The 23,982-nt window shown below is 47.1% G+C and overlaps 1 protein-coding gene across 2 annotated transcripts in view; it reads left to right on the forward strand.

Annotated features, from left to right (window-relative positions):
• Window positions 1–1,753: 1,753 nt before the first annotated feature.
• Window positions 1,754–23,982, forward strand: part of LOC105550640 (chromosome unknown open reading frame, human C1orf94) — a 52,159-nt gene continuing 29,930 nt past the window's right edge. The window contains exon 1 of one of the 2 annotated variants that reach the window (XM_011995597.1): window positions 1,754–2,042. Coding sequence is in view for 1 of the 2 variants with exons in the window: in XM_011995596.1 (XP_011850986.1) it covers window positions 12,632–12,951 (320 nt within the window). In the remaining variant the exon portion in view is untranslated. Of the gene's footprint in view, window positions 2,043–11,718; window positions 12,952–23,982 lie in introns of those variants that run through there. The other variant, XM_011995596.1, reaches the window with a different exon arrangement.

Genomic DNA, 23,982 nt, shown 5'->3' on the forward strand with positions numbered 1-23,982 from the left:
GGCCGGCAGCGCCGAGGGAGAGGCTCCGCTCGCCGCCGAGGAGAAAGGAGGTCAGGAGAGCTCTGGAGCTTTTTTCTGCTCGGAAAAAATCCCGGTACGCGGGAGCCCTGAGCTTCTGCGGCTGGAATGAACCAAGTGTCCGCCCGGCCGGGGAGAGGCGCGCTGCGCTCTCGGAAATGACTCGCTCCAATCCCGCTTCGCGGGGTTCGCGCCGGGGGGCGGGGGGGTGAATTATCCCCGGATTAATCACTCCGGAGCCGCTTCTCAGCCGCTCCAAATGCTGGGGGTGGAGGCGCAGCTAAGGAAAAAATATTGGGGGGCGGGGGTTCCTCTTCAGCGCCACCTCCACCTCCAGATAAACCACAAATTACATCTAAAGGGTTGTTTATCCCTGTTTGTTTTGCAATTGACCAGTTTCTTTTAAGTTCAATCCTCCCGTTTTCATTTATAAGATCACCCATTAATACATCCCACACTCCACACACACACACACACAGTGACATAGACACACGCACTCACACACACAGGCACATACACACACGCCTCTTCCACGTTTGGAAATTGGAATCCTGTCTGGGAAAAGGTAACCAAAGAAGGACGCGGTTCCCCAAGTCTTGGTTCTTAAGAGCTGCTCTTGGCTGGTGGCTTTGAACTTGCAATCTGGGGCCGGGGGCGATGCTTATGAGCCTCATTCACAATAGCCTTCTACCCCATCCCAGGAGAGGTGCGTGTGCGTAGACAGACGCAGGGTTAAGAATTGGAGGGCGGTGGAGCGGGGTTGTGTGTGGAGGGGAGAGAGGGGACCTGTTCATTTGACCCAGTGCGGTCCCACTCCTACCCTAAGACAAAAATCTCAGGATGGCAGAGGCAGTCCCTGTGTGCACGGGAGTTGGGGGTGGGGAGTGAGATTGGTGGAAGGACGGTGCAAGAGTTACTAGTACAATTTATCCCCAAATTTAAATAATCGGACCCTATTTATTCCTCTCCCCCTCCTCCTCCCAGCCAAGGCCCCTTGGGAAGAGAGTTCTTCCCAAGGGCGTGAGCCGCTCCCCACCCCTCCCCAGTAGCGGCGCCTTCCAGGCCCCAAGGGCTCAGCGTCGGTCCCCACCCCATCCCCCACCCGACTCGGTCGCCGTCTCTGTCTGTCTACTCCAGGCTTCTCCGCCAGTCACGATGGCTCTTTCGCTGTCTACGCCAAACTCTGGGCGAGAGGGAAGAGACGCTTCATGGAGGGAGGCTGGAGGAAACTGGGAGGGGCAAGACCCGGAGAGGAGGCTCCTGCTGGCGCGTGCAGTGGAAGGCACCTGCGATGGGCGCCCCCACCCGCTTTGTCGACGCACCCCAGAGAAGCTGTGCTCCGGGCTTAGGAGCAGCCCGTTTTGGCCAAAACGGAGCGTTGGCATCTGTGTGGCCAAGGGGGCAGTGGCCGGCGGGCGGTGGGGCCTGAGAATTTCCGGGGAAGCGTGTGGAGAGGGACTATAGGGATGGCGACCCAGGCTGGGGGTGGTTGGCGACCCAAGTTCGCCGGCTGTCAGCGTGGCCAGGAATTTCCATCCAAGGAAGGGTGTGAAGAGGGGCTGTGGAGTTGATATGAATTGGCGGGAGGGGGCAGGGCTGGAGGAGTGGAGGCTTGTCCCTACTCCCCATGAAAAACTTCCTCCCCAGAGCCACGCTTTCGCAGCCTCCTAGATGCCACTCTTCCTCCCTCCCCCCTACCCCAAGTTGTTCCGGTTTCCCTGCATGAGCTCATCCCACAGCTGGGGAGCCAGCCCGGTGGCCCTGGGCGGGCGAACCTCCTCAGAATCACCAGCCCGGTCCCCACCCCCAACACGCTTGCTTGCCCGCCCCTCCTGACGCCGCCTTGCTGGGTGCCAAGAACCAACCGAAGCAGCCAGAACTCCTCAGTGAAAGGCCTGCTTTATGTCCCTGGGGCAGCGGGGAGGGGGCTTCTCCCTTCCCATTGTCCAGACTCAGCCCCCGAAAGAGAGGGCTCAGCCTTCCCACCAGCCCTGGAGAGGAGGAAGGGACTGACTACGCTGGGAGTGAGTGGTGGTGGTGGCCTTGGGGGCTGTTAGCTGCGCTTGCCTGGGGGTGGGCTCCTGGCTTCTAAACTCCGACTTTACCCCTCTCTTGGAGGCGGGGTTCTCCTCCAGAGAAAGGAACTGGCAGAGATGCCCAGGCCTCCTGTGAAGCCCACAGCTGGGCAGAAGAGAGTCTGGGCTGCTCTGTAATTCTAGGGCTGCAGGCCAATGGGCTTTCTCTTACCCTCTTCTCAGCTCCAGAACTTTGCTCTGTGGCTACAACAGGCAGATGAGATTTACCCCCAAAACCTTCCCGGGCAAAAGGAGTGTTTGTCATCCTTCTCCCTGGGTGCTGTGGCGGGCAGGAGCACCTATTTTATCCCTGTAAAAGGCCCAGTTACTCACATTCTCCGCCATTCCTGCTCTCTGATCTATTTGGGTCCACGTGCATTTACCTCCGGTGCTCTGGGGCCCTGAGCCAGGCTGTGCTGTGGGCCATGCAGAGATTCACAGCGTGTGGTCCTGCTTTGGGAGGATGCAGGCCAGAGGTGGAAACCCACACGTAACTGATGTAACTGATACCATCAGACAGCGATAATCACCATGACTGAAGAACTGGCATGCTACCGAGAGGCATGTCAAGACAGTGAGCTTTTCTTGGACTTGGGGGATCAGAAGGCTAATTTAAGAAGGAAAGTAGGATTTGGGCTGGAACCTGAGACATGGATAAAGACCTTAAAAAGGTGAAGATTCATTTACTCAACAAATATTTATTGAGCATCATTATGTGTCCAGGTGCTGTGCTAGACAATGAGTATACACCTAGTGAACAGTCCCTGACTTAATGAATGCAGGAAATATGTACACAAATACACATAAAGTTACTAATTAAGGATGCTACAAAAGGAAAATTTATGGTGCTAGAAGAAACAATACAGGGACATGCTTTAAAGAGACGGTCTCGGAAGGCCTCTCTGAGATGGCAACGGTGGAAGATGGGATCTAAAATTAAGCAAGATGCTCCGGAAGCTGAAGCCAGAGGATCATTTGAGCCCAGCTGTTCAAGGCTGCGGTGAGCCATGATCACACCACTGCACTCCAGCCTGGGTGTCAGAGCCAGACACTGTCTATTAATTAATTAATTAATGTAATAATAGAATTAAGCAAGACAGCCATGCAAAGTTGGGGGAAGAGCTTTTGGTATAGTGAGCACAGGCAAGGCTGTAAAAAGGGAAGCAGGCCAGGAGGAGGAGGATGGGGCTGGATCAAGGTAAGCAATGGGAGATGGGGAGTGGGGCAGATCACATAGGGTCTATTAGTGGATGGCGAGGAGTTTGCATTTTATTCTTAGCCAGTGAGAAATAGAAGGCGTATTAATTTGCTAGGGCTGCTGCCACAACAAAGTACCATAGACCCTGTGACTTAAACAACAGAAATGTATTGCCTCACAATTCTGGAGGCTGAAAGTCCAAGATCAAGGTGTCGACACGGTTGGTTCCCTCTGAGGCTTCTATCTCTAGCTTGTAGATGTCTGCCTTCTTCTCCCTGTGTGCTCACATGTGTTCCCACGGTACATATCTGTGTCCAAACTTCTAATAAGGACACCAGTCATACTGGATTCAGGCCCAACCCAATGACCTCATTTTAACTTAATTGACTTTTTAAAGACTCTAACTCCAAATAAGGTCACATCCTGAAGTACTAGGGGTTAGGACTTCAACCCATGAATTTGGGTGGGGGGCACACAATTCATCCTATAACAGGAGGAGATGACTTTTCAGATGGAGGAAGGAGAGAGATGCTTGACAGTCAGAAAATGTATGTAAAGAGATATCTGTTTACATTTATTTTCTGTGTACAGCATGGCTCCTGTAGCGAAAAGTAGACAGCTCTGAATACGAAAGACAGGTTTTCATTTCTGGGAAAGAGAAGCCAAGTGATGTGGCCTGACATATACTCTAGCTTCTCTGTGAGGAAAGGGTAAGAAGGGAAAGGGTACCACTTGGAAGACTACTATGATGGTCTGAGCGAGGAAACATGGGGGCAAAGGCAGAGATGGGGACCCTGGAAACATCTGCAGGGCATTGGAGAGACAGGAGTCAGACACAACAGCCCACCCCCATCTAGCCTAGGAGAGTGTTGGTCTCAGCCCAGCCCCCGGTGCTGGCTCCCTGCCTCCCCCTCCCATTCTCCCTATGAACAACAGGCAGCCGTGGGTTGAGGTGTCTTTACAGTATCACATTGCAAAAAAGCCCAATGCAGTCTAGTGACTAGCCAAGATAAGCCTAATATCCAGATAAAATCAGAGTTTGATTTAGAAAGGATACAAGGCCTGATGCTCTGGAGAACTCTGCCTCATTCAAGGAGGAGCGGTAGACCTGATGCCCCGAAATTTTCATTCTGACCCAGGAAAAGATCAAAAAAGCCTTCTGAAGCCAAAGGAGAGAGAGTGAGCAAATGGGAGATTCTAGCAATGTGAGGGCAGAAACAGAGGCCAAGGGGCAGGCAGGGCTGCAGAGAAGGGCTACAGGACAAAGATGGGCTCAGAGGAAAAGCTTGGGATCCCAACTGGGGCACAATTTTAAAATCATGAGCATGATCAGGCCAAAGCGAGTATCTCCCAAGGGTGAGGCTATCGCCATAGAGGTGGCAGTGATCTGCTGCCCAAGGAGTGGCAACAGAGGGGCTTCATGAAGAAAAAGCCCAGACCACACCAAGGCGAGGCTATGGGCTTCTGAAACGAGGAGGGAGAAGTGAGAAGGGACCCACAGCCTAGGCCGTTCCTATAGTGCTACCACATGCTGTGGTCACCAAATTCTGACATTCTTGGAGAAAATTCTTCGTTTGTGTATAAGGGAAAACAGCTCATGCCAGTGACAAAACAGTGTTAAGCCATTGAAATATTGGAATTTGTTCCAGCAGCTAGCAATACTCTTATACAGGCTTCCTCGTTTTTTGCATAGCATCCTGTGTAGTCATTCACTTACTCTTCACTTACTCTTTCATTCGTTTGCTCATGCCACACTGAGCTACATGTCAGAGTCTGTGCTAGGTGCTGAGGAAACAAACATAAAGAAGAATAAGACATTCCCATGGCCCCTGTCCTCAGGGGGTTGATAGTTTATTGAGAAGAGAGTTAAATAGCAAAGCATGATTGATGACTCCAGAAGAGATATAGCGTGTGATGGAAACAAGAAGGGCTCCTAGCTCAGCCTACTGGAGGGGCAGGTGAGAACCAGCACTTTCCAGAAAGAAAGCACAGAGTGGGCCAGCTCAGGGAGGGAGGACACGGTGTGTAAATCTGCAGCACTCACAGGGTATCAAGGAAGGGCGTGGGGGTGGAAATAGACCTCTCTTCTGACTCAACAGTCTCTCCATAATTGCTGGTTTTCTTATTTGTCCCTGCTGATGGGTGGGCAAATCCTAGGATGGAAACCTCTTTTCTCCCAAGTCCCAGGGTATGTATTGTATCTGATATTCTCTCTCCTCAGATGTCTCATAGGAGCCCCACCCCACTACTTCCTCCACAGCCTGCTCAGACCTGGGCTTATTCAATTCTAATTCTCCACCCAGCCTGCCTCTCTGCACAGCTCCCCAATTCAGGAAACAGTTTCCACATTCACCCAGATCCTGAGCCAGAAACCTATTTATCCTGGACTCCCATCTTGCCCAGTCCCCACATCAAGCCATCACGGAGCCCTCCAGATTCTGCCTCCTAGACACCTCCCAGATTCTAACCAGAGCCCACAATGGCTGTGTTTCAGGTTACTTACAACAACTGAGTAACAGATGCCCATCTCTGCTCTAGCCCTATTCAATGCGTCTTCCTCTCTGCCACCAGCTATCTTTTTAAAACACTCACCTGATTTCACAGCTCCTCTGTCTTCTCCGGACTTTCCCCCATGGCCTGCAGAGTAAAATCCAAGCTCCCTGCTAGACCCTCCCTACAAGAGCCTCCATCACCTGTCCCTGCCAACTCCTCTAGCCTCAGATCTCCCTCCTCCCAAATCCCCAAGCTCTAGCCATTCTGACACCCTTGCACTCTTGCAATCAGCCATGCTTTCTCTCCCCTTTCCCCTGAGTCCTTCTGTGTTTTGTTCTCTTTGCCTAGAAAGCTCCCCTCCTCCTTCTGTGACTAGCCTTCTCCTATTTGCCCTTCAAAATTCAGTCCAGGTGACAGTTCTTACAAGCAGTATTTGTCAGTGCCATTCAGAGTGCCTGGTACATGGTGGACATTCGGGGAATTTTTGCTGAATGAATAGATAAAGAGATGGATGGGTGGATGGATGAATGGATGGTTAAGTAGGTGCTCAGTAATGTTTGTGGAATGGACCCAAAGGTGTCTCTTCTAGACTTCATTATTTGAGTTTCTTAAAGAAATGCCTTCACTGAGTTATGATTTAATGTTATGCTGTCTTCAGAGAACCCTGATGTGAGAAACTGACGAACCTAACAGCATCTCTGTCTTTTATGAAAACAGAATTGTGTATATTGCCCACTATGTCACTCAGTGTCCTTTATACAAGGACTCATGATAAATTCATGCTTGGGGTTATTTCCTGGAAACATTTTGTCTCTGCAGATGAAGATGTGTATTTTCTGCTGTCAGAAAATAAAAACTCTGCCACCCGACGTGTTTCCATTTTTGCTTTAGCTGACAAATAAGGATACCCAGTTTTATTGCCTTATTACCTCCATGCGGCCAGACCAATTCAGGTGCTGGAAAGTAGCAACTCTTTCTGCTTTTCTTTAGATGGAGTCAGTTCTTCCTTTATTCTTTGATGGTGTAGTTTGTACTTTTTAATCTGAAAGGCTGCCTCAAATCATCTCAGCAGTAAGGTAGAAGAAGTCTTAAGTGGATGCATTTTAGTGACCAATGTCCCGACATGGAAGCTATGGAAGGAAGGGCACAATACAAAGCTTCTCGCTGAAGGGTTTCCCATAAAGGGCCTCGCCAGGAATTCTTGGTGTACCTATCACCACTGGGGTCTGGCAGAAAGACCAAAGCAGGAGGAAAGCCAGCTGAATTCTGACTTTGTTGCTACCTCACTGCACCACTATTGCCACCACCATATTCTTTTCTTCTGTCATCTATGACCTTCTTTTTCCCTAACTTTAAGTGCAGATCTCATAGGCTGCCATTTTTACATTGCTAGGCTGTCAATAATAATAGTTAGTGATAATCATAATTATACATTTCTTTTTATTAAGAGCTTACCATAAGCCAGGCACCGTGTTGAGAAGTTCACATGCATTTCCATATTTAAACCTTCTCCCTACCCCAAACCTATTGTTTTTACCACTTTGCAGATGAAGATATGTCAGAGAAGTTAAGCATATCCAAAGCCACCTTTATCAAGTAGTAGAGCAGGAATTCCAATTCAAGTGTGTCAGCTGCCACCACCCAAGCTCTTAACTGCCTCCTCTCCTATGGGCCAGGAATGAGGCAATAATAAGGGATACACCCCCAAGAAATGGCAGAGATCACTGATGGTGTTGCCAGGAGAGAGAAGCCACAGAATCACAGCTTTGCTTGCAGAATATTCAAGGTTCCTTTTCAAAGTCCTAGAAATGGCTGGCTGCTCTGCAGCCCTGTCCTGTTGCTGAGACAACATGAGGGGGAGGCCCACTCCCATGAAACATGGCTGCAACCTCCCGTTCCTTTAGCTCTGATGGTTAAATCCCCAAGATATTTGCCTGGGATACCCCTATGCATGGATCCTGCCTCTGGCAGTTTGACCCATTGAACCTTATTCACATGGGAATGGGGGTCCCTCTGGATTTTAGGGGACCTACAAAAACCTTTGAGTCCTAAACATTTTATGATTAGTCCCACAATATAAAGAAGAAAACTGCCACATGGAAATCAGTAAATATTTAATTAAATGCAGAGTATAACATTATGTCAACTTCATTAACTGTTGGATTTAGTAGTCATAAAAACTTCATTGCATTTGGTAACAATTTGTAGGTTGGAGTTTTCTCACTGCACAAGATTTCTCGAGTAGGCACTAAGATTGGTGAGAAATCACAGCCCATCACAAATTAAATAAATTACTCATGGCCAAAAACTTTCAAAAGCAAAATGGCAAAAATCCTTTCAATTTTCTTCTATAGCCAAAAAGTTATTTTTACGGTGAGAGGTGGGTGTGTTTAAAATATGTTAGATGAGGAACCTAAAAGGACCTACAAGAGTAAGCAGCTTTAGGGGCTATATGATGATTGTAAAATAGCCTAGGACATTCCCACGTTCCTGAGTTTTCCAGCCCACCCATGTTTGTGTCAGAGATGAAAGCCAGGTGACAAGAGGCTTTGACTGGATGGGAGGTAAGGAGAATTGCCTCTTCCTTAGGCCTTCCTGGTTCCACAGAGAAAAGTTAAGAATCCCAGAATTCTAAATAATGATAGCCAACATTCATTGGATACATACATTAGCCAAGCTATTATAAGCACTTTACATGTATTATTTCATTATCATAAAACAAGTCTATGAGGTCGATATTTTACTGTCTCTGTTTCAGAGATGAGCAAATGGAGACATTGAGGTTAAAGCAACCTGCCCAGGGTAATGTAGGTAGTCAGGGGGAGTTCAAGAAGTTTTCCAAGCTAAAAATAATTCACAGATGAAATGGTGTCCATGACCATTAAATGCTTCACTTCAAACTCTAAAAAAGACAGAGACCAAGCTCGTCTTCTTCATTACCCTGTCTTCAGCACCTCAAACAGTGCTGGGCATAGATACATGTGTTGGAGGAACATAACTCCATGTTGGATAGAAACTGGAATAAGTCAGTTTATATCACACTGCTCTGCACCAGGCACTTATGGAATGCTTTACCCCTGCCTCCTTCTCTAGATGATTCTGTCTAGGTAGACATCTTTTTCATCATCTTTAATCCCTGTGTCTTGCACAATTTTGACCCACGATGGGTGCTAAAAACTGAACAAAGCCTGGAAAGGAGTAAGTGATTATGTGAATTCATCTCTCTATCACAGAACAACTTCCCCAGGACAACAAAATTCTCCCTCCCTACACAAAACACCAAATCTGCTATTCAGAAACTCCAAAGGCATGCATTTCAGTGTAATCAACAAGCAAATGACTGTACACGTTTATCTGCCAGTTGTTGTTCGAGGGACTTTCCATGTGTTAAGCAATTGGTGAGTAATAGAATATCTATAGTAATGCTACAAAGCAAGTATTCTTTATTATCATCCCATTTTACAGACTAGGAAATCAAGTGTTATGGGCTGAATTATATACTGCAATCCTAAACCCAAATACCTCAGAATGTGACTATATTTGGCGATGAGTCCTTTAAAGAGGTAGTTAAGATTAAAACAAAAACAAAAACAAAAAAAACCATTAGGGTGTGTCCTAATCTAATGTGACTGGTGTCTTTTAAAGGAGCCATTAGGATGGGGACAGATATACAGGGAAGACCATGTGAGGACATAGGGAGAAGACAGTCAAGTGCAAGCCAGGGAGAGAGACCTCAGAATGAAACTAACCATGCCAACATCTTGATCTTGGCCTTCTAGCCTCTAGAATGGCAAGGAAATAAAGTTCTGTTGCTTAAGCCACACAGTCTGTGGACTTCATTATGGCAGCCCTCCCAAACGAATACACTAAGGCACAGAGGAACTTGCCTAAGCCTACATTGCCAGAAAACGTGAACTCAGAATCTGAACCCAGGGACTCTGGTTCCTGAGTATATGTATTTAATGATAGGAAATGTTCTCTGTGCTGTCCAATATGGTAGCCACTAGCCGTATGTGGCTCCTGAGCATATAATATGTGGCTAATGCAAATGAGGAGTTGAGTTTTTCATTTAATTTACATTAAAATAAAATTAAAATTAAAACAACCCCATGCGGCTAGTGGCTACCATATGGACATAGCTTTATACTATTTCTAAGTACATCACTTACGATTTTTGCAGAATTTTCTAGAAATCTCATCTGTGCACGCTAAAAACATGCTCTATCTTTGTTCCCTATCCCTGCTGTATTTGATTTTTTTTTTTTTTTTTTCAGTTCTTTCTGATTTAGCCCCTGTTGCCTGGTCTCCTGCTGAGGGGGAGAGGGAACAGGAAGAGAGAGTGAGCTGGCTAACTTTCCAGAATCCTGGGGCCTGGGCAGTGCAGGGTCGTTGGCGTTCTGCTCTAAGCTTAGGTGTTAGCCAACCAAATGCCAAGCAGCACAAACACTGAGTGACATTTTCAGAACTATTAATATTTCATCAGAAATGATCACTTTTCCTTTAAATACACTATTTTAAAAGGTTTTCTACATTCTTAACTATAATTTTATTCGGTCGAGGCCCGCGGAATTTTCCCCAAAGGAACACATCTTCAATTTTGTAATGAAAATCAAAGGAGAATGAAGCTCAGATTTCAAAATTTAGAGTCAACATTTCCAGGAACTCAGCCCCTCTGTAAAGAGCAAGGTTGTGTATTGGGCACCTACTATATAACAGGCACTTTACATACAGTATACCATTAATTCATCCAACACATTTTTTGGGTGCTTACTATGTGCCAGAAACATGATCCTCATAATTTATGAACACCATTTTACAGAAAAGGAATTCCTCTCATCCTTCTCAAATTTACCTCCTCAAAGAGGTGGGCCTGGACCACCATGGAATGTTGCCTCCCCTCTTCTCCCCAATGCCTCACTTTGTTATTGGGTTGTTACAAAAGTAATCGTAGTTTTTGCCATTGCAGGTGATGGCAAAAACCACAGTTACTTTTGCACCAACCTAATAGTTATTTTCCATCAGAGCCCCATTGCATCTGTAATTATTGCTGCTTTACTCGCTTGGCTAGTTTGCATCGATCTCCCCTCACTAGTATACAGGCTCCATGAGAGCAGGGACCATGCCACTTTTGCCCACCCTTATGCTTCTTCAGTGCCCAGCAACTCATCGGGCACAAAGGAGGGGTTGCGTCAGTACTGGGGGAATTATGAATGGGGATAGGAGAAGTTCAGAAAGTTCTTAGGGTCACACAGTGGGGAAGTGTCAGGATTCAACCCAGCCCTGCATTTATAGACTGCCATCTTCTTCTATTTGTGTCCATTCTTCTTTCTTCCTTCTCCACCCTCTTGCTCTTCCTTTCCAGGAGTATTATTAAAGAAACAACGCCCTGACTCTTGGGACCAGAAAGTCTCCCTCAGAGGAGGTACTGTGTCAGTGCCCAGTTGAATGAAGCCGCTTCAGTGAGGGTAGGGGCCTGTTGATCAGTAAACAGCTAACTTAGCCCTTCTCCCAGCACCTCGGACCTCCTATCCCTGCTCCTGCCCACCTACTGAAGCAGTCTCAGTGCTCAAGGGCTAGATCAGGCCTAGAGTGCTGGGGTCTGAATCTCAGCTCCCCTTTTCTTAGTGGGCCTTGGACACTATCATTTATGACTCTGAGATTCGCTTTCCTCCCATTTAGAACGATAATAAAAAGTGGTACTAATTTCACGAGTTTTGATAGGATTGAAAGTGAGCCCAGCGCTTGGCACAGGGCAAGCGCCCCATAAAATGGCAGTTAGGATTAAACTCGAGGATGAGGGGGCCCCCTAGGCAGGAGCTGAGGTTTGTGTGGAGAGGTGAAGTGGGGCGGCGGCGCGTTTGGCTTTGACTTCTGATCCGCCGAAGCGCTCTGGGGTCCTTTGGGCCCCACCCCCACCCACCCCACCCCACCGGCGGGTCTTGGGCTCCGAACCCGGGGCGTCCCGCGCACCGAGCCGTTGCGTTTGAAACCCACAGAAAGAATTCCCCCGCTCGACGACTGCGAGGGTGTGGGAGCCATTGGCAGGGCAAATTGGTGGGAGCCGCCCGGCCCAGCCTGCCTTGCCGAGTCAGCGCGCTCTTGAGCTGCTGGGCCCTTCCCGGTGCCCATCCCGCAGCGCGGGGCGGCCAGGGCAGGGGTCTGCTGGGGGCCGGGACTGAGGGCTGTGGGCCCATCCACACACGCCTCGTCCCTTCTTTCCCGGGGCGGCAGAGCAGCAGCGGGAGACCAGGAGCAGGTGGGGTAGGGCGAGAGTAAAGCAAGAACTGGGCCGGCGGCGGGGACCGGGCCGTTGGCGCTCGCTCTGCGAGGGGCTCCCTGGGAACGCCCAGGCGAGCGTTTCCTGCGGGGCCCCGCCCCCCGGGTGCCTACCATGGTGTCAGGCCCGCACCCAGTTCTCCGCGTGTCTTAGCGGGCCAGCATGGGCTGAGCCCAGGCGCCGCAAGGTGTCACGGCGGCGTCGCAAGGGGGCAGTGCCAGGGACTGTGGGGAGAGCCAGCCCTCCCCCTCCAGCTGTTCCCAGATGTCATTCTGCCCGCCCAGGCGCCTGGTTCCTGAGCTCCGGGGCATTCCACTGTTCCTAAGCTACTGGTTTTTGTTGACTTTTAAATATTTTCTTCTGAGGGAGAGGGGGAGGGCGGCAAAAGTTAGGAAAGAGCAAATAAAAACAAATCAAAACAAGCCCTCCCCTCCCCAAAAGAAAACTGTCCTCCACCCACCCCTCCCACACAAATCGAAGGCCTCTGAACCTAACCACCTTGCGGGAGCGACAGCCAGACAGAACTGACCCACTTCTGCCAAGACCCATCCTCATCTCCCTTTCTGGTGAATGAGGAGTGGTGGTGGATGTCTTCTAGCCCTGGGTGGACAGAGGGGCTTCCAGAAAGAGCGGAGGAGGATGGCAAGTGGGAATGGGCTTCCTTCATCCTCGGCCCTGGTGGCCAAGCGCCCCTGCGCCCTGGGCCCATTCCCCAGATACACCTGGATCCACCAGGACACACCCCAAGACAGCCTAGACAAGACTTGCCATGAAATCTGGAAGAGAGTTCAAGGCCTGCCTGAAGCCTCACAGCCCTGGACCTCCATGGAGCAGCTCTCGGTCCCCGTGGCTGGAACTCTAAGAGGCAATGAGCTCAGCTTTCAAGAAGAGTGAGTACCCCCCTATTCTGTTGGCAGAAAGGGAGGAGGGAGGAGATGAAGTCTGACCTTCTAGGGGAATGTTCTGGCCCGCCCTTGAGGCTGCTGAAACCCTAAAGGCTGTATATTGCCCCTTCCATGGTCCTTTGTCCAAGCGTTATAGAAGAGCTGACCAAGGTTCTGATGTTTCGTGGGTGAAGAGCCAGATTAGGGCTATATTCCAGGTTGCCTCTTCACTAGCCCACTAAGCAGACATCTCTCATCCTAAACGCATGTGAATCTGAGGTCCTTGAAAAACCACCCTAGCCAAGGCTAAGGGTTACATGGCTCGTGGCTTTCCCCGGAAGCAACTAGAAGATCCTTCCCCTCTCCCACCTAAAGGCTAGGCATTCACATGGATGAGACTGATGGTTTTAAATCACATCTGGAATTCCCTAATACAGGGAGCAGCTGTCCCATTCAGCCTCCACAGAAGCTGCTGCAAGAGCACGCATCAAAATATTTACTGGGAAGGCACTGACATATTCAGAGGACATAATAGAAAATTAAAGTGCGGGAAGATGGCTGTAAATAGCCCGTTTCCTGGATGGGAAATCCTGTGTCTGGGAAACACAGAGCTAAGTGTTTCTCCATCAGGGCAAAGTTGGGCAGATATTGTTGGGGATGGATATTCGAAAGGAAAGGAAGGAGCAGAGAGGAAAAAGGGACCTCATTAGGAAAAGAAGGTAAATCTGCTGTGGTTATTAATACCACTGTTGAGCACTTATTTCACATTTTGCATCTTCAAAGTGGACTGTAAACTTAATTAATGCTCCCAGAGTCCCTATGAGGCAGGTATTAGTGTCCCCATTTTACAGATGGATTAAGTGTTAATAATTAAGAGCTAATTAAAGACTAACCGATAATTAAGTGTTGCCTGCTCCAACACATGCTACAGCTCAGTTCAGAGATGCTCTGGAGTTGGGGAGCCATTCAGGCATTTATCAGCTGCCTCAGGTTTCAGGGATGCCAAAGCAAGAGCTAAGAAGAAATGCAAAGTGTAACGGACACCCACCTCTGCACTACCTGCTGTCCCTCTGTGGGCTCATTTACTTACTGCAGATGAAGGTGGAAGGTACTTTGGCTAGTCCTGCCTCCCTGCCCTGTGCTCAGCACGACATGGCTCAGACAGGGATGGCCTATCTACAGCCAAAATCCTGCTGTCAGGTCCTTCAGTGGCACTGAGCCCTTCTCCCCTGCTCATTGCCATCTGCTCCGGGACAGGGCCTTGGCAGGAGGGCTGTGCTCAGCTCTCAGTGGCCAAGGAGCTGATTGTCCACTTCGTGGACCAAGGGTCAGTAGCAATTTCCAGTAGATGGCACCCTCTTTGCCAGGTCACACGGAGTTAATGGAGACAGACTATACTTCCAGTCTGCACTTGGCTGAAAATTGAACTGGTGCACCTTTGGCCAGCTGCTTAACTCCATTTGGCCTTTATTTCCTCATTTGCAAATTGAGGATGATATGCACTGCCTTGTCCACCTCAGAGTTGATAATGAGGATCCGATGTGATGGGAGACAGTGAAATGAAAGATGCATTATACAAATCAGGCTGCCCTTAACATGTACTTCTTCAGGTTGGGATTTGTTGTTGTTGTTGTTGTTGTTGTTGGCAGCTTCAATCTGGGGTTTCACACTATGCTCCATATACCTCAAGGTGCTTCAGGGGTACCGTGGAGTCAAGTGGGCTGGTTGCTGGGCCCCAAAATCCATTTCAGCCAGAGCTGTTTAGCTTTTATCAGTTTTACTTACTGGGAGTTCTGAGAAGGGCTGAATTTGAAAAATATGTTTCTGCTATTGAGAAAAGAGATAGGAAACCACTGACTTAGATGAATAAATGATATCCTAATTGTCAACAAAATAGAACACAATGAGCTATTCTTAAAATAAAGGCGGTGTGCTGGTGGAGTCAGATAACTCTGGTTTCAGATTCCATTTCAGCCCCATGACATTTGAAGAATTTGTTACGGTTTAATTTATCTAAACTTTGGTTTCCTCATCTGCCAAATGGAGATTAATACTACACATTTTGTAGGGTTGTTGGAATGATTAAATGGGATATTTAAACATCTATGGTAATAATTCAGATTTGTAAAAATTCCCTGCAATTCAGATGTAATCATTTCTTTAAGCTCTACAATTATTGTATGAGGTAGGTACTCTTTCGAACTTTCCATCTCTTTTTACTTTTTATTATGCAGATTTTCAAACACGTAGAATAATATGGTGAATATCTATGTGTCTACACTGAGTTTTGATAATTATCACATTGTGCCATTCTGGCTTCAATTGCTACTTCCACCCCTCCATTTATAAGTGAAATTCCTTTTACAGATAATGTGGCTGAGGTTTGGAGGGTTTAATTTCTTTGCCCAAGGTCCCACAGTTAGGAAGTGGTAGAGTTTCAGAAATGAAACCCAAGACCGCCTTGGCCCTGAGGCAATAATGTTGGCTATCCTCTCTTAGAATCTGAGGCATCTTTGAATAGTCAAAATATTTGGGAGTCCCATGTTCTGAATGATCACACACGGAGTGAAAAGCCAGAAAGCTGTTCTTATTGTTTCTAGAAAGCCTTCAGGTGCACAAGACATCTCTCAGCTAGTGTTTCTGCTGCTTAATTTGTAGACCCGGTTTTGGTGGTGTTTTCTTTTATTGGGGTAGATAGGTAAGTGCATTCTAGAACTCTTTTTGGCCAGAATTTATTTTTCTTAACACTGTACCATATATTATAGGAACCCAGACATTTCAAATTTGAAAGAGATTTTTGAGGCCATCTTCTGCTGCTTGAATCCCCTCCTTAATGTCTCTGCCAAATGGTGCACTTGTATCACTTGTACAGTTTCTCAGACGGGAAGCTTACCATTTCCCTTTGCTGCCCCTTCCCTTGCTATGAATCCCCTCAAAAGACCATTTGCTTTCTATCACTGAAATATGTCTCTATCAAACTAATTCCCATTGATCTGGATTCTGCCCTTAGTACTCCAAGCCAAAGCTATTTCCTTTTTCTTTCAGTACCCCTTTAGATAGTGAAAGACAGCAAGACAGCAACAACATTCCTTCCAGAATGTTTTTGTCTCTATAAGCTAATCACCTCTGGTTTTCTATGTTTCTCCCCACGTGCCAACTTGGTTAGTTTCCTGTCCACACAGTTGGTCCTTGTGGCAGTGTAACTTGGAGAGTCAAGTACAGTAATCCGTGGTGATCCAATCCATGTAGATTGGATCCTCCCTGTCTGCATTCTGGTTCCTGTTAATGACGACCAATACTACACTCACTTTTTTTCCCCAAGCCGACTTTCACTCTATGGACACACTTTGAATGTATTAATTCATTCACTCAGTTATTGAGTTAACAAATATTTGTTAAACTTCTACTATATGCTAGAACTGTGTGAAAAACTAGGGGGAATGGAGCTGTGAACTCCATTAATCTCTGTCTTCCTAGAGCTCACATTCCAGTACAGGAGAAACAAGAAGCACGTAAATACAAAAACTGATAACTTCGGAATGTGAAGAGAATGGTATTCCAGGTGGAGGAAACCCATAAGAAACACATAAAAATAAAAAAGATAATTTCGGTGACAAGTGTGATGATGGAAATAGAGCAGAGTGAAGTGATAGGAAGAGCTCCTTTAGGCCAGGTGTCAAGGAAGGCTTCTCTGAGGAGATGTGATTATCAGGGCTGATTATCTAAGAAGGAGCCAGTCAAAGGAAGTTCTGGAGAGAATGTCTGGACAAAATGAAGAGCAATGGTCAGGTGTGGTGGCTAAGGCCTGCAATTCCAACACTTTGGGAGGCTGAGGCTGGCAGAACGCTTGAGACCGGGAGTTCGAGACCAGCCTGGGCAATGTGGCGAGACCTCATCTCTACAAAAAATACAAAAATTAGCTGGGCATGGTGGCACACATTAGTTCTAGCTACTCGGGAGGGTGAGGCGGGAGGAACACTTGAGCTCAGGGAGGTCAAGGCTGCAATGAGCCAAGATTGCACTACTGCACTCCAGCCTGAGTGACAGAGTGAGACCCTGTCTCAAAACAAAGACAAAAGGAAGAGCAAATGCAAAGACTGTGAGGTGGGAGTGAGCCTAGAGAGGGACAGTGAGACTGGAGTCAGGAGGAGTGGGGACATGGCCACAGTATAAGTATTACAGAGACAGGTAGGCAAGGCCTCGGGAGGCCTGGAGGATCACTGTGGGGAGTTTGGATTTTATTCCACATGTTATGGAACACTTTTGCAGGTTTTTAGGAAGGGGTGTAACAAGAACATATTCACTAATGTTTGAATCTCTGTCCAACTTCTGTGTGGAGATGGTTTGTAAGTATGTGAAAGACGAAGTGGGAGGCCTCTGGGAAGATACTGTCAGAGTCCAGCGGAGGCCTAATGGTGGCAGTGGCTGGGTAGGAGTGACTGCAGTAGGGATGGAAAAAGTGGAGGATTCAATGTGTGTTTTAAGATGAGCCAATGGACCTACTGAGGATTTCGGTACACAAACAGAGACATTGAGGCTCACGCTGTGTTTCATGTGCTAGTTCACCCTACAAACAAGAACGGCGGCATGCATCAGTATCAATGTGACTGGGATGTTGAGACCCAACACTGGGAAACTCAAGGTGGGGAGTATAGGGCTTCAGTGGAAAGGATTCCAACCTGTGGCCCATGGGGTCTCTGAAATCATTCCCCAAATGCTGAGAGATGTGAGGATGTCTTTCAGGCAAAAGGATGTACAGAAGCTTTCCTCAGATTTTCAAAGAGGTGTTGACCCCTCCAAGAGGAGAAAACACTAGCTGAGAGTATTAGACTCCAAATATCTCCAGAGCTAGTTTCTAGTCTAAGACATCAGCCTGAGTTCCATATCTGAGTCTTGTCTTTATTACTCCCGTCACCAAGTTTCAAGCTTTTAAAATAATAATGACAATAAAAGAGGCTATGTATTCCAAGTTCAAGCCCCTGGTTGGACAGTGTGCCATTTACAAAGGTGGGGAAGAAATGGGGAGTGACAGGTTTTGGGGGAGAAATCAATAGTTCTGTCTAGTGCTGATTTAACTCCAAAATCTAATTAGTCTTAAGTTTGGGCTTAGAGAATTGTGGCAAGCCACTTACTCAAGGATTACTTATTCATTCATTCCCCTAATCTCTAAAACTTCAAAGCCTCAGAATGAGGTCTTTGGATTTGCTGTTGACTCCATTGCCCTAACTACAGAGTGACATTTGTTCATTCTTCATTCATGAATTCATTCAACAAACACAATTGCCTTCTCAGTACCAGGCCGTATGATGGGTCCCAGGGATGCAGAGATAAGTAGAACAGAAGCCCTTTCCTCAAAGAGCTCCCAGTCTAGTGGGTGGGATGAACACAGATACATCTGACGACAATGACATTCAACATATATTGCTGGGTGTGGTGGCTCATGCCTGTAATCGCAGTACTTTGGGAGGCCGAGGTGGGTGGATTACTTCAGGTCAGGAGTTTGAGACCAGCCTAGCCAACATGGTAAAACCCTGTCTCTACTAAAAATACAAAAATTAGCTGGGCATGTTGGCAGGTGCCTGTAATCCCAGCTACTCAGAAGGCTAAGGCAGGAGAATTGATTGAACCCAGGAGGCGGAGGTTGCAGTGAGCCGAGAACGTGCCATTGCACTCCAGTCTGGGTAACAAGAGCAAAACCCCATCTCAAAAAAAAAAAAGAAAAAATTAGTATGCACATATTACTAAAATGTTTAAAAATATATATAATGGTGGAAAAGCTGGGGACAGTCTCTGACCTCCTTTATGAACCTTCAACATCTTGCAAAAGTCAGATCGCAACACATATAGTAAGTGTTCTGACGATGAATTGCCAGTGCCATGGAAGCACACTGAGACGCACATGACTGAACATGGTACTTGACCACTGGACCGGGCTTGGTACTTAGGGAAGTCTTCCTCTCAGGGAAGCAAGCTGAAGCAGCAACAGGTGAGATCCCTGCACTGTGTGATGAAAGATGCGGGTATAATCTCCTGGGAGCAGGAATGTCATGATTAATAACTGCAAAGGTTTCCATAGTTGTGTCCCTTAGCTAGGTCTTGAGAAGAGAGAAAGAATCGCCTACAAGAAAGAGCCCAGCAGCAGGTGCAGGGAAAGATGAGAAGTTCCATGGGAGTGAAGTGTAGCATGTGTTAGTGACCAGGGGAAGGTGGCTCGAGCTTGCTGGGTGTGGTTGGCTTCCCTGGATGCTTCCAGGCCCTCTGTCAGCACCCAAGACTTTCCCATTTACCCAGCATAACAAACCTGGTCTGCAGAGTGGAAAGGCTTTGGTGGGCATTATTCTAAGACAGACTCAGGTAGGGAGATAAATCTACTGAAATAAAAGAAATCTGTTTAAGCATTTTTAAAAAAATAGAAGTGGTTTATTGATTGGCAGCTTTCTGGGGCTATTTGTTGCAAGAAGGAAGAAGGCTTTTTTGCACTTATTTTAGTAAACTTTCACTGTTGGCTTCCATTGGCCTGTTCTCCATGCTGGTGAGCAAGTGATATTTGGGAACCCACTGGGCTTCCTTGCTTGAATTGCTCTCCCAACAAACAATTATTTGTGCTACTGTTATTTAAACAATTGGATAAACCCGACTTCTCTGGAAAAGTTGCTTGGAATACATAGCCTTTTTTTTTTTTTTTTTTTGGCATTGTTCTTTAAAAAGCTTGAAACCTGGTGATGGGAGTGATAAAGACAAGACTCAGACATGAAAACTCAGGCTGATGTCTCAGACTAGAAGCCAGCTCTGAAGATCTTTGGAGTCTAATCCTGGCTAGTGTTTTCTCCTCTTGGAGGGGTCAATACCTCTTTGAAAATCTGAAAAAAGCTTCTGTGCAGCCTTTTGTCTGAAACACATCCTCACATCTCTCAGTATTTGGGAATGATTTCAGAGACCCCGTGGGCCACAAGTTGGAACCCTTTGCTCTGAGACCCAACCCTTAAGCAAGTGTCTCCCTCTCTCCTTATTTTATTTTATTTTTTAATTTATTTTTATTTTTTAGATAGAGTCTTGCTCTGTCACCCAGGCTGGAGTGCAGTGGCGTGATCTTGGCTCACTGCAACCTCCATCTCCCAGGTTCAAGCAATTCTCCTGCCTCAGCCTCCCAAGTAGCGGGATTATAGGCATGCATCTCCATGTCCGGCTAATTTTTGTATTTTTAGTAGAGACAGGGTTTCACCATATTCGTCAGGCTGGTCTCGGACTCCTGATCTCCGGGGATCCATCTGCCTTGGCCTCTCAAAGTGCTAGGATATAGGCGTGAGCCACTGCACCCAGCCTTTCCCTCTCTTGAGCTTCCCAATGCTGGGTCTCAGCACCCCAGCCCCATTTACACTGATGCACCCCCGTTCTTGTTTGTCAAGTGAACTAGTGCTGGCAGACACTGGCCCTTCCCTCCTCCAGCCTGCCACATGTCCTAGCAGTCCCCCTTCATGATGGCCTTTGGCGCCTTGCCTCCCTGCTCGTATCTCCTCTGCCACCCTCACCACATCTCTTCTCACTGCATTTGGTGCCTTTCCCTCCAGGATGCCCTCCAGCCTTTGCCAATTTCATCTTCTGAAGCAGGTCAGCAGCACTGCTCAGATATCTCTCATGGCTCCCCCTGTCCTCTGGCCCCTTGGGCCTGGTTTTCAGGGGTCTCTGTAGTGGTCCTGCCTCCATCTCTAGATGCATATCTTGCTGGTCTCCTGCACATGCTCTATAAACCAACAGGAGCTACCAGCAGGTGCATGTCACCTTGCCTTTGCTCATGTTATTCCTCTACCAGGAATGTCCTTCTGCCATATGTCTCTGTCTATCTAAATCTTAGCCGTCCTTAAGGACCTAGAATAAGTATGTCGTCCTCTGAATTATTTGCTGCTCACATCATTCAACATTTTTCTTTCTCTTTTTTCAATGGTCCTCTTTTTAATTGAAATAAACAACTATATTCCACCTCTTTCCTAAGTGATTTAAGGTGGCCCAGATAACAAAAAATAAGGAGACAGGTGGATTAGAGTTACAGCACCCTTTCTAGCTGTAACCGAGTTCCCCAAACTTTCTGTGCCCTATTTTCCTCATCTGAAAAACTGGGAAAAGTCAGAGTGACTATTTCAAGGGATTACTATAGAAGCAAATGAAATGATATATATAAAGCTCATACAGCACTGGGAATAAGAGAAGGACTTGATGTTCATCATCATCATCACCATTCCACCGTCATCAATGTCATTATCATGGATAAAATGACAGGACACGATTGATATGAGACAAGGAGATTTATATGCCAGGAAACTTAGGCTGAAGGGAAACTACTCAACTGATGACAGCATCTGGTTTGAGATTCTTGGCAGCCAGGGCATAAAGGGAGATCATAGCATTCGGTTTTCATAACTCATGTTGTCTTCTAGGAGAAAGCAGAAGGGGTCATCATGAGAGACAAATGCTTCCTTAGCACTGAGAACTACATGGGATGGATCTTTTGAGGATGATAGAATGGAAGAGTCAGTTTAAAATCAGCTCTATTCTTGACCATTGGCCAGAGGGAAGGACACAGCCTCTTACTCGGGGCTATCAGCCCAGTTCCAGTGTGGGATTCTGATGAGGTGGTGGGCACCTGGCACATATCGTGTGCTGCCTTGTGGCAACAATTCCTCTTCTGCTACTGCACTATGGGCTTCTTAAGGGCAAGGTCTGTGTCTTACTCATCTTTGTCTCCCCAGTGCCCAGCTGAGTTCCTGGCACTTGGTGGCTATGCAGTGGGTATGAATAAATAAGGAAGGGAATGGTGAATGAGCCATAAAACTGCCACCACCCAGAGGTAGCCAGGATCCAAGCAAGGGGTCACGGTTATCAGAGGAAGCACAGAATATCAATAACTCAAGACATTGCAGATTTTTTCCTCCTTCTGTCTTAGTCTGCGGAAAACAGAACTAACATTTTCTTGAGCACCTTATATGTGCCAGGCTCTATATTTTAATTTTACTCTTTATTTCACTTTCTTAGCAACCCTTCCCAGTAAATGGTTAATATTACTCCCATTTTACAGATGAAAAAGGTGAGGCTCAGAGAGGTTAAGCAACTTGCCCGGGGTCATCCAACTCAGAGGAAGCAGAGCAGGGATAAGAGTCTGATGTGGCTTCAAGGCTTGAGTTCTACCGGAAACCTTGGGCCCTTCTGAATAGCCCTTCCATGTCTGCTTAGCACCAGGAGCCATGAGTGGTGAAGAAAGATGAATCATGATTAACGTCCCACTTCCCGTGTCCCCCTTTGTAATTTAATTTTATGGTTTCAGGAGCTGTGTCGCAGGTTGTGGGAGCCTGCAGAGATGGGCCACCAGTGGTTTGGTTTAATCCCCTTTTTAATATCTTTGTTGCAACGTTATTTCCAATTCAGCTCCCAAGTCACAATTAAAAAAAAACAAAAAACACCTCTTCCTTAGGGTAAGCCTTCCCTTATTAAACAGATTCAAATGAAAAGTTTTAAAGATAATTTGAACAATAAGAATCACTCTGTAGCTCCCAGTCGAAGCTCCTTTATTGCTGTATTTATTCCCTGGTATTTCCTGTCTCATTCCCCAGTTCACTGAATCCCCCCGCCCCCCCAACCAACACTTCTAGTTCTTGCCCAACTCACCTGGTCCCTGGAGGGAGAATCAGGTGGAGGACATTGTGGGGAGCAGGGTGTCTCACTTCCACCTGACAATATGCCTTCTAAGGCTGTCTCACCTGCCCTAATGAGCAGGAAATTATTGCAAAGCATCTAGAGGGAAATTCTCACCGGGTAGGTGTCAGCAAGTGCACGATTGCATCAAAACCAGGGTGGAGAAGTGGTATGCGAGACTGGGGGGAAAATGGGGATGCCACAAGTGGAGGAAGAATACTTGCTCAAAATGCAGATACCTGGGCCCCATTCTAGATCAACTGAATTGCTATTTCTCCAAGGGTGCTCAGGAATCTGTATTTGAAACCAGCACTACAGGTGACTCATGCATGTGTATGAAAAGTTCTCTGATACTTTGGAAGGGGGTCAAAGATGACGAAACCTTAGGCTTGAAAGAGAACTGTCTGGCACATCTTTGAGAAGGAGGTGTTTCAGAGCAAAGTGTGGAAGGAAGGAAGGAGACTGACCTTTATTGAGTTCTAAGTGTATGCCAGGGATATTTAAAAAAAGTTGAATATACTATGTGTGAAGACCTTTGGTAAGAAATTAGATGAAATGAAGTCCAGGCTTGGCATTAAGGGAGCTGAGAGATTTCACAGTGTTGCCTCTTTTAACTTTGGGTATCACCATCCCCACTTCGCAGATGAAGAGACCGAGGTCTCCGTGATTTCCCCAATTTTATACCTTTAGTAACCCAGGCTCCTGGCTGTGAATCAGGGCCAGCGGGACTCCAAAGCCTGCAGCCAGTCTTGGCTCTCCCACACCAGGCTGTCTCAGTCAGAGCTGCTAACATTTGCATAGCACTCCTTACAATTTACCGAGTGCTTTCACATTCATCATCTCACTTAATCCTCACTGCAGCCTAGAGGGTGGAGGAGGGCTGGGGATGGGGAGGCCAAAGCTTTCTCCAGCCCTCCACTCAGTCCCCTGCCTCCTATCAGGAAAGTCCCAGGAGGCAGAGCTTAAGGAGTTTCCATGTACCTTTGGGATATGGGTTCACAAGCCCTGGCACAGCAACTGAATGAATCTGCAGTTTCTCTCAATTGTTCCTTACCCCTAAGCTAAAATAAGTCAGCCTAGACACCCCCCTCAGATGGTGAGAGAGGTAGAATCCACCTTCCTTCCCTGTTTTCTTTCCTTCCTGCTGGTTTTCCAAGCAGGAAGGCTATGGTGGTTTGTGTGTTTGTGTGTGTATGTGCATGGGTGTGGTGTGTATGTGTACGTGGGTGTGTGCATAGGTGTGCATGTGTATGCATGGATGTGTGTGTGTGTATGAGTGTGTGTCCATGTGTGTGTGTATGAGTGTGTGTCCATGTGTGCAGGATGTGTGCAGATGGATGTGTGTGCATGACT

Source organism: Mandrillus leucophaeus, unplaced genomic scaffold (assembly GCF_000951045.1).
Source record: "Mandrillus leucophaeus isolate KB7577 unplaced genomic scaffold, Mleu.le_1.0 Scaffold493, whole genome shotgun sequence".
Lineage (NCBI taxonomy): Eukaryota > Metazoa > Chordata > Mammalia > Primates > Cercopithecidae > Mandrillus > Mandrillus leucophaeus.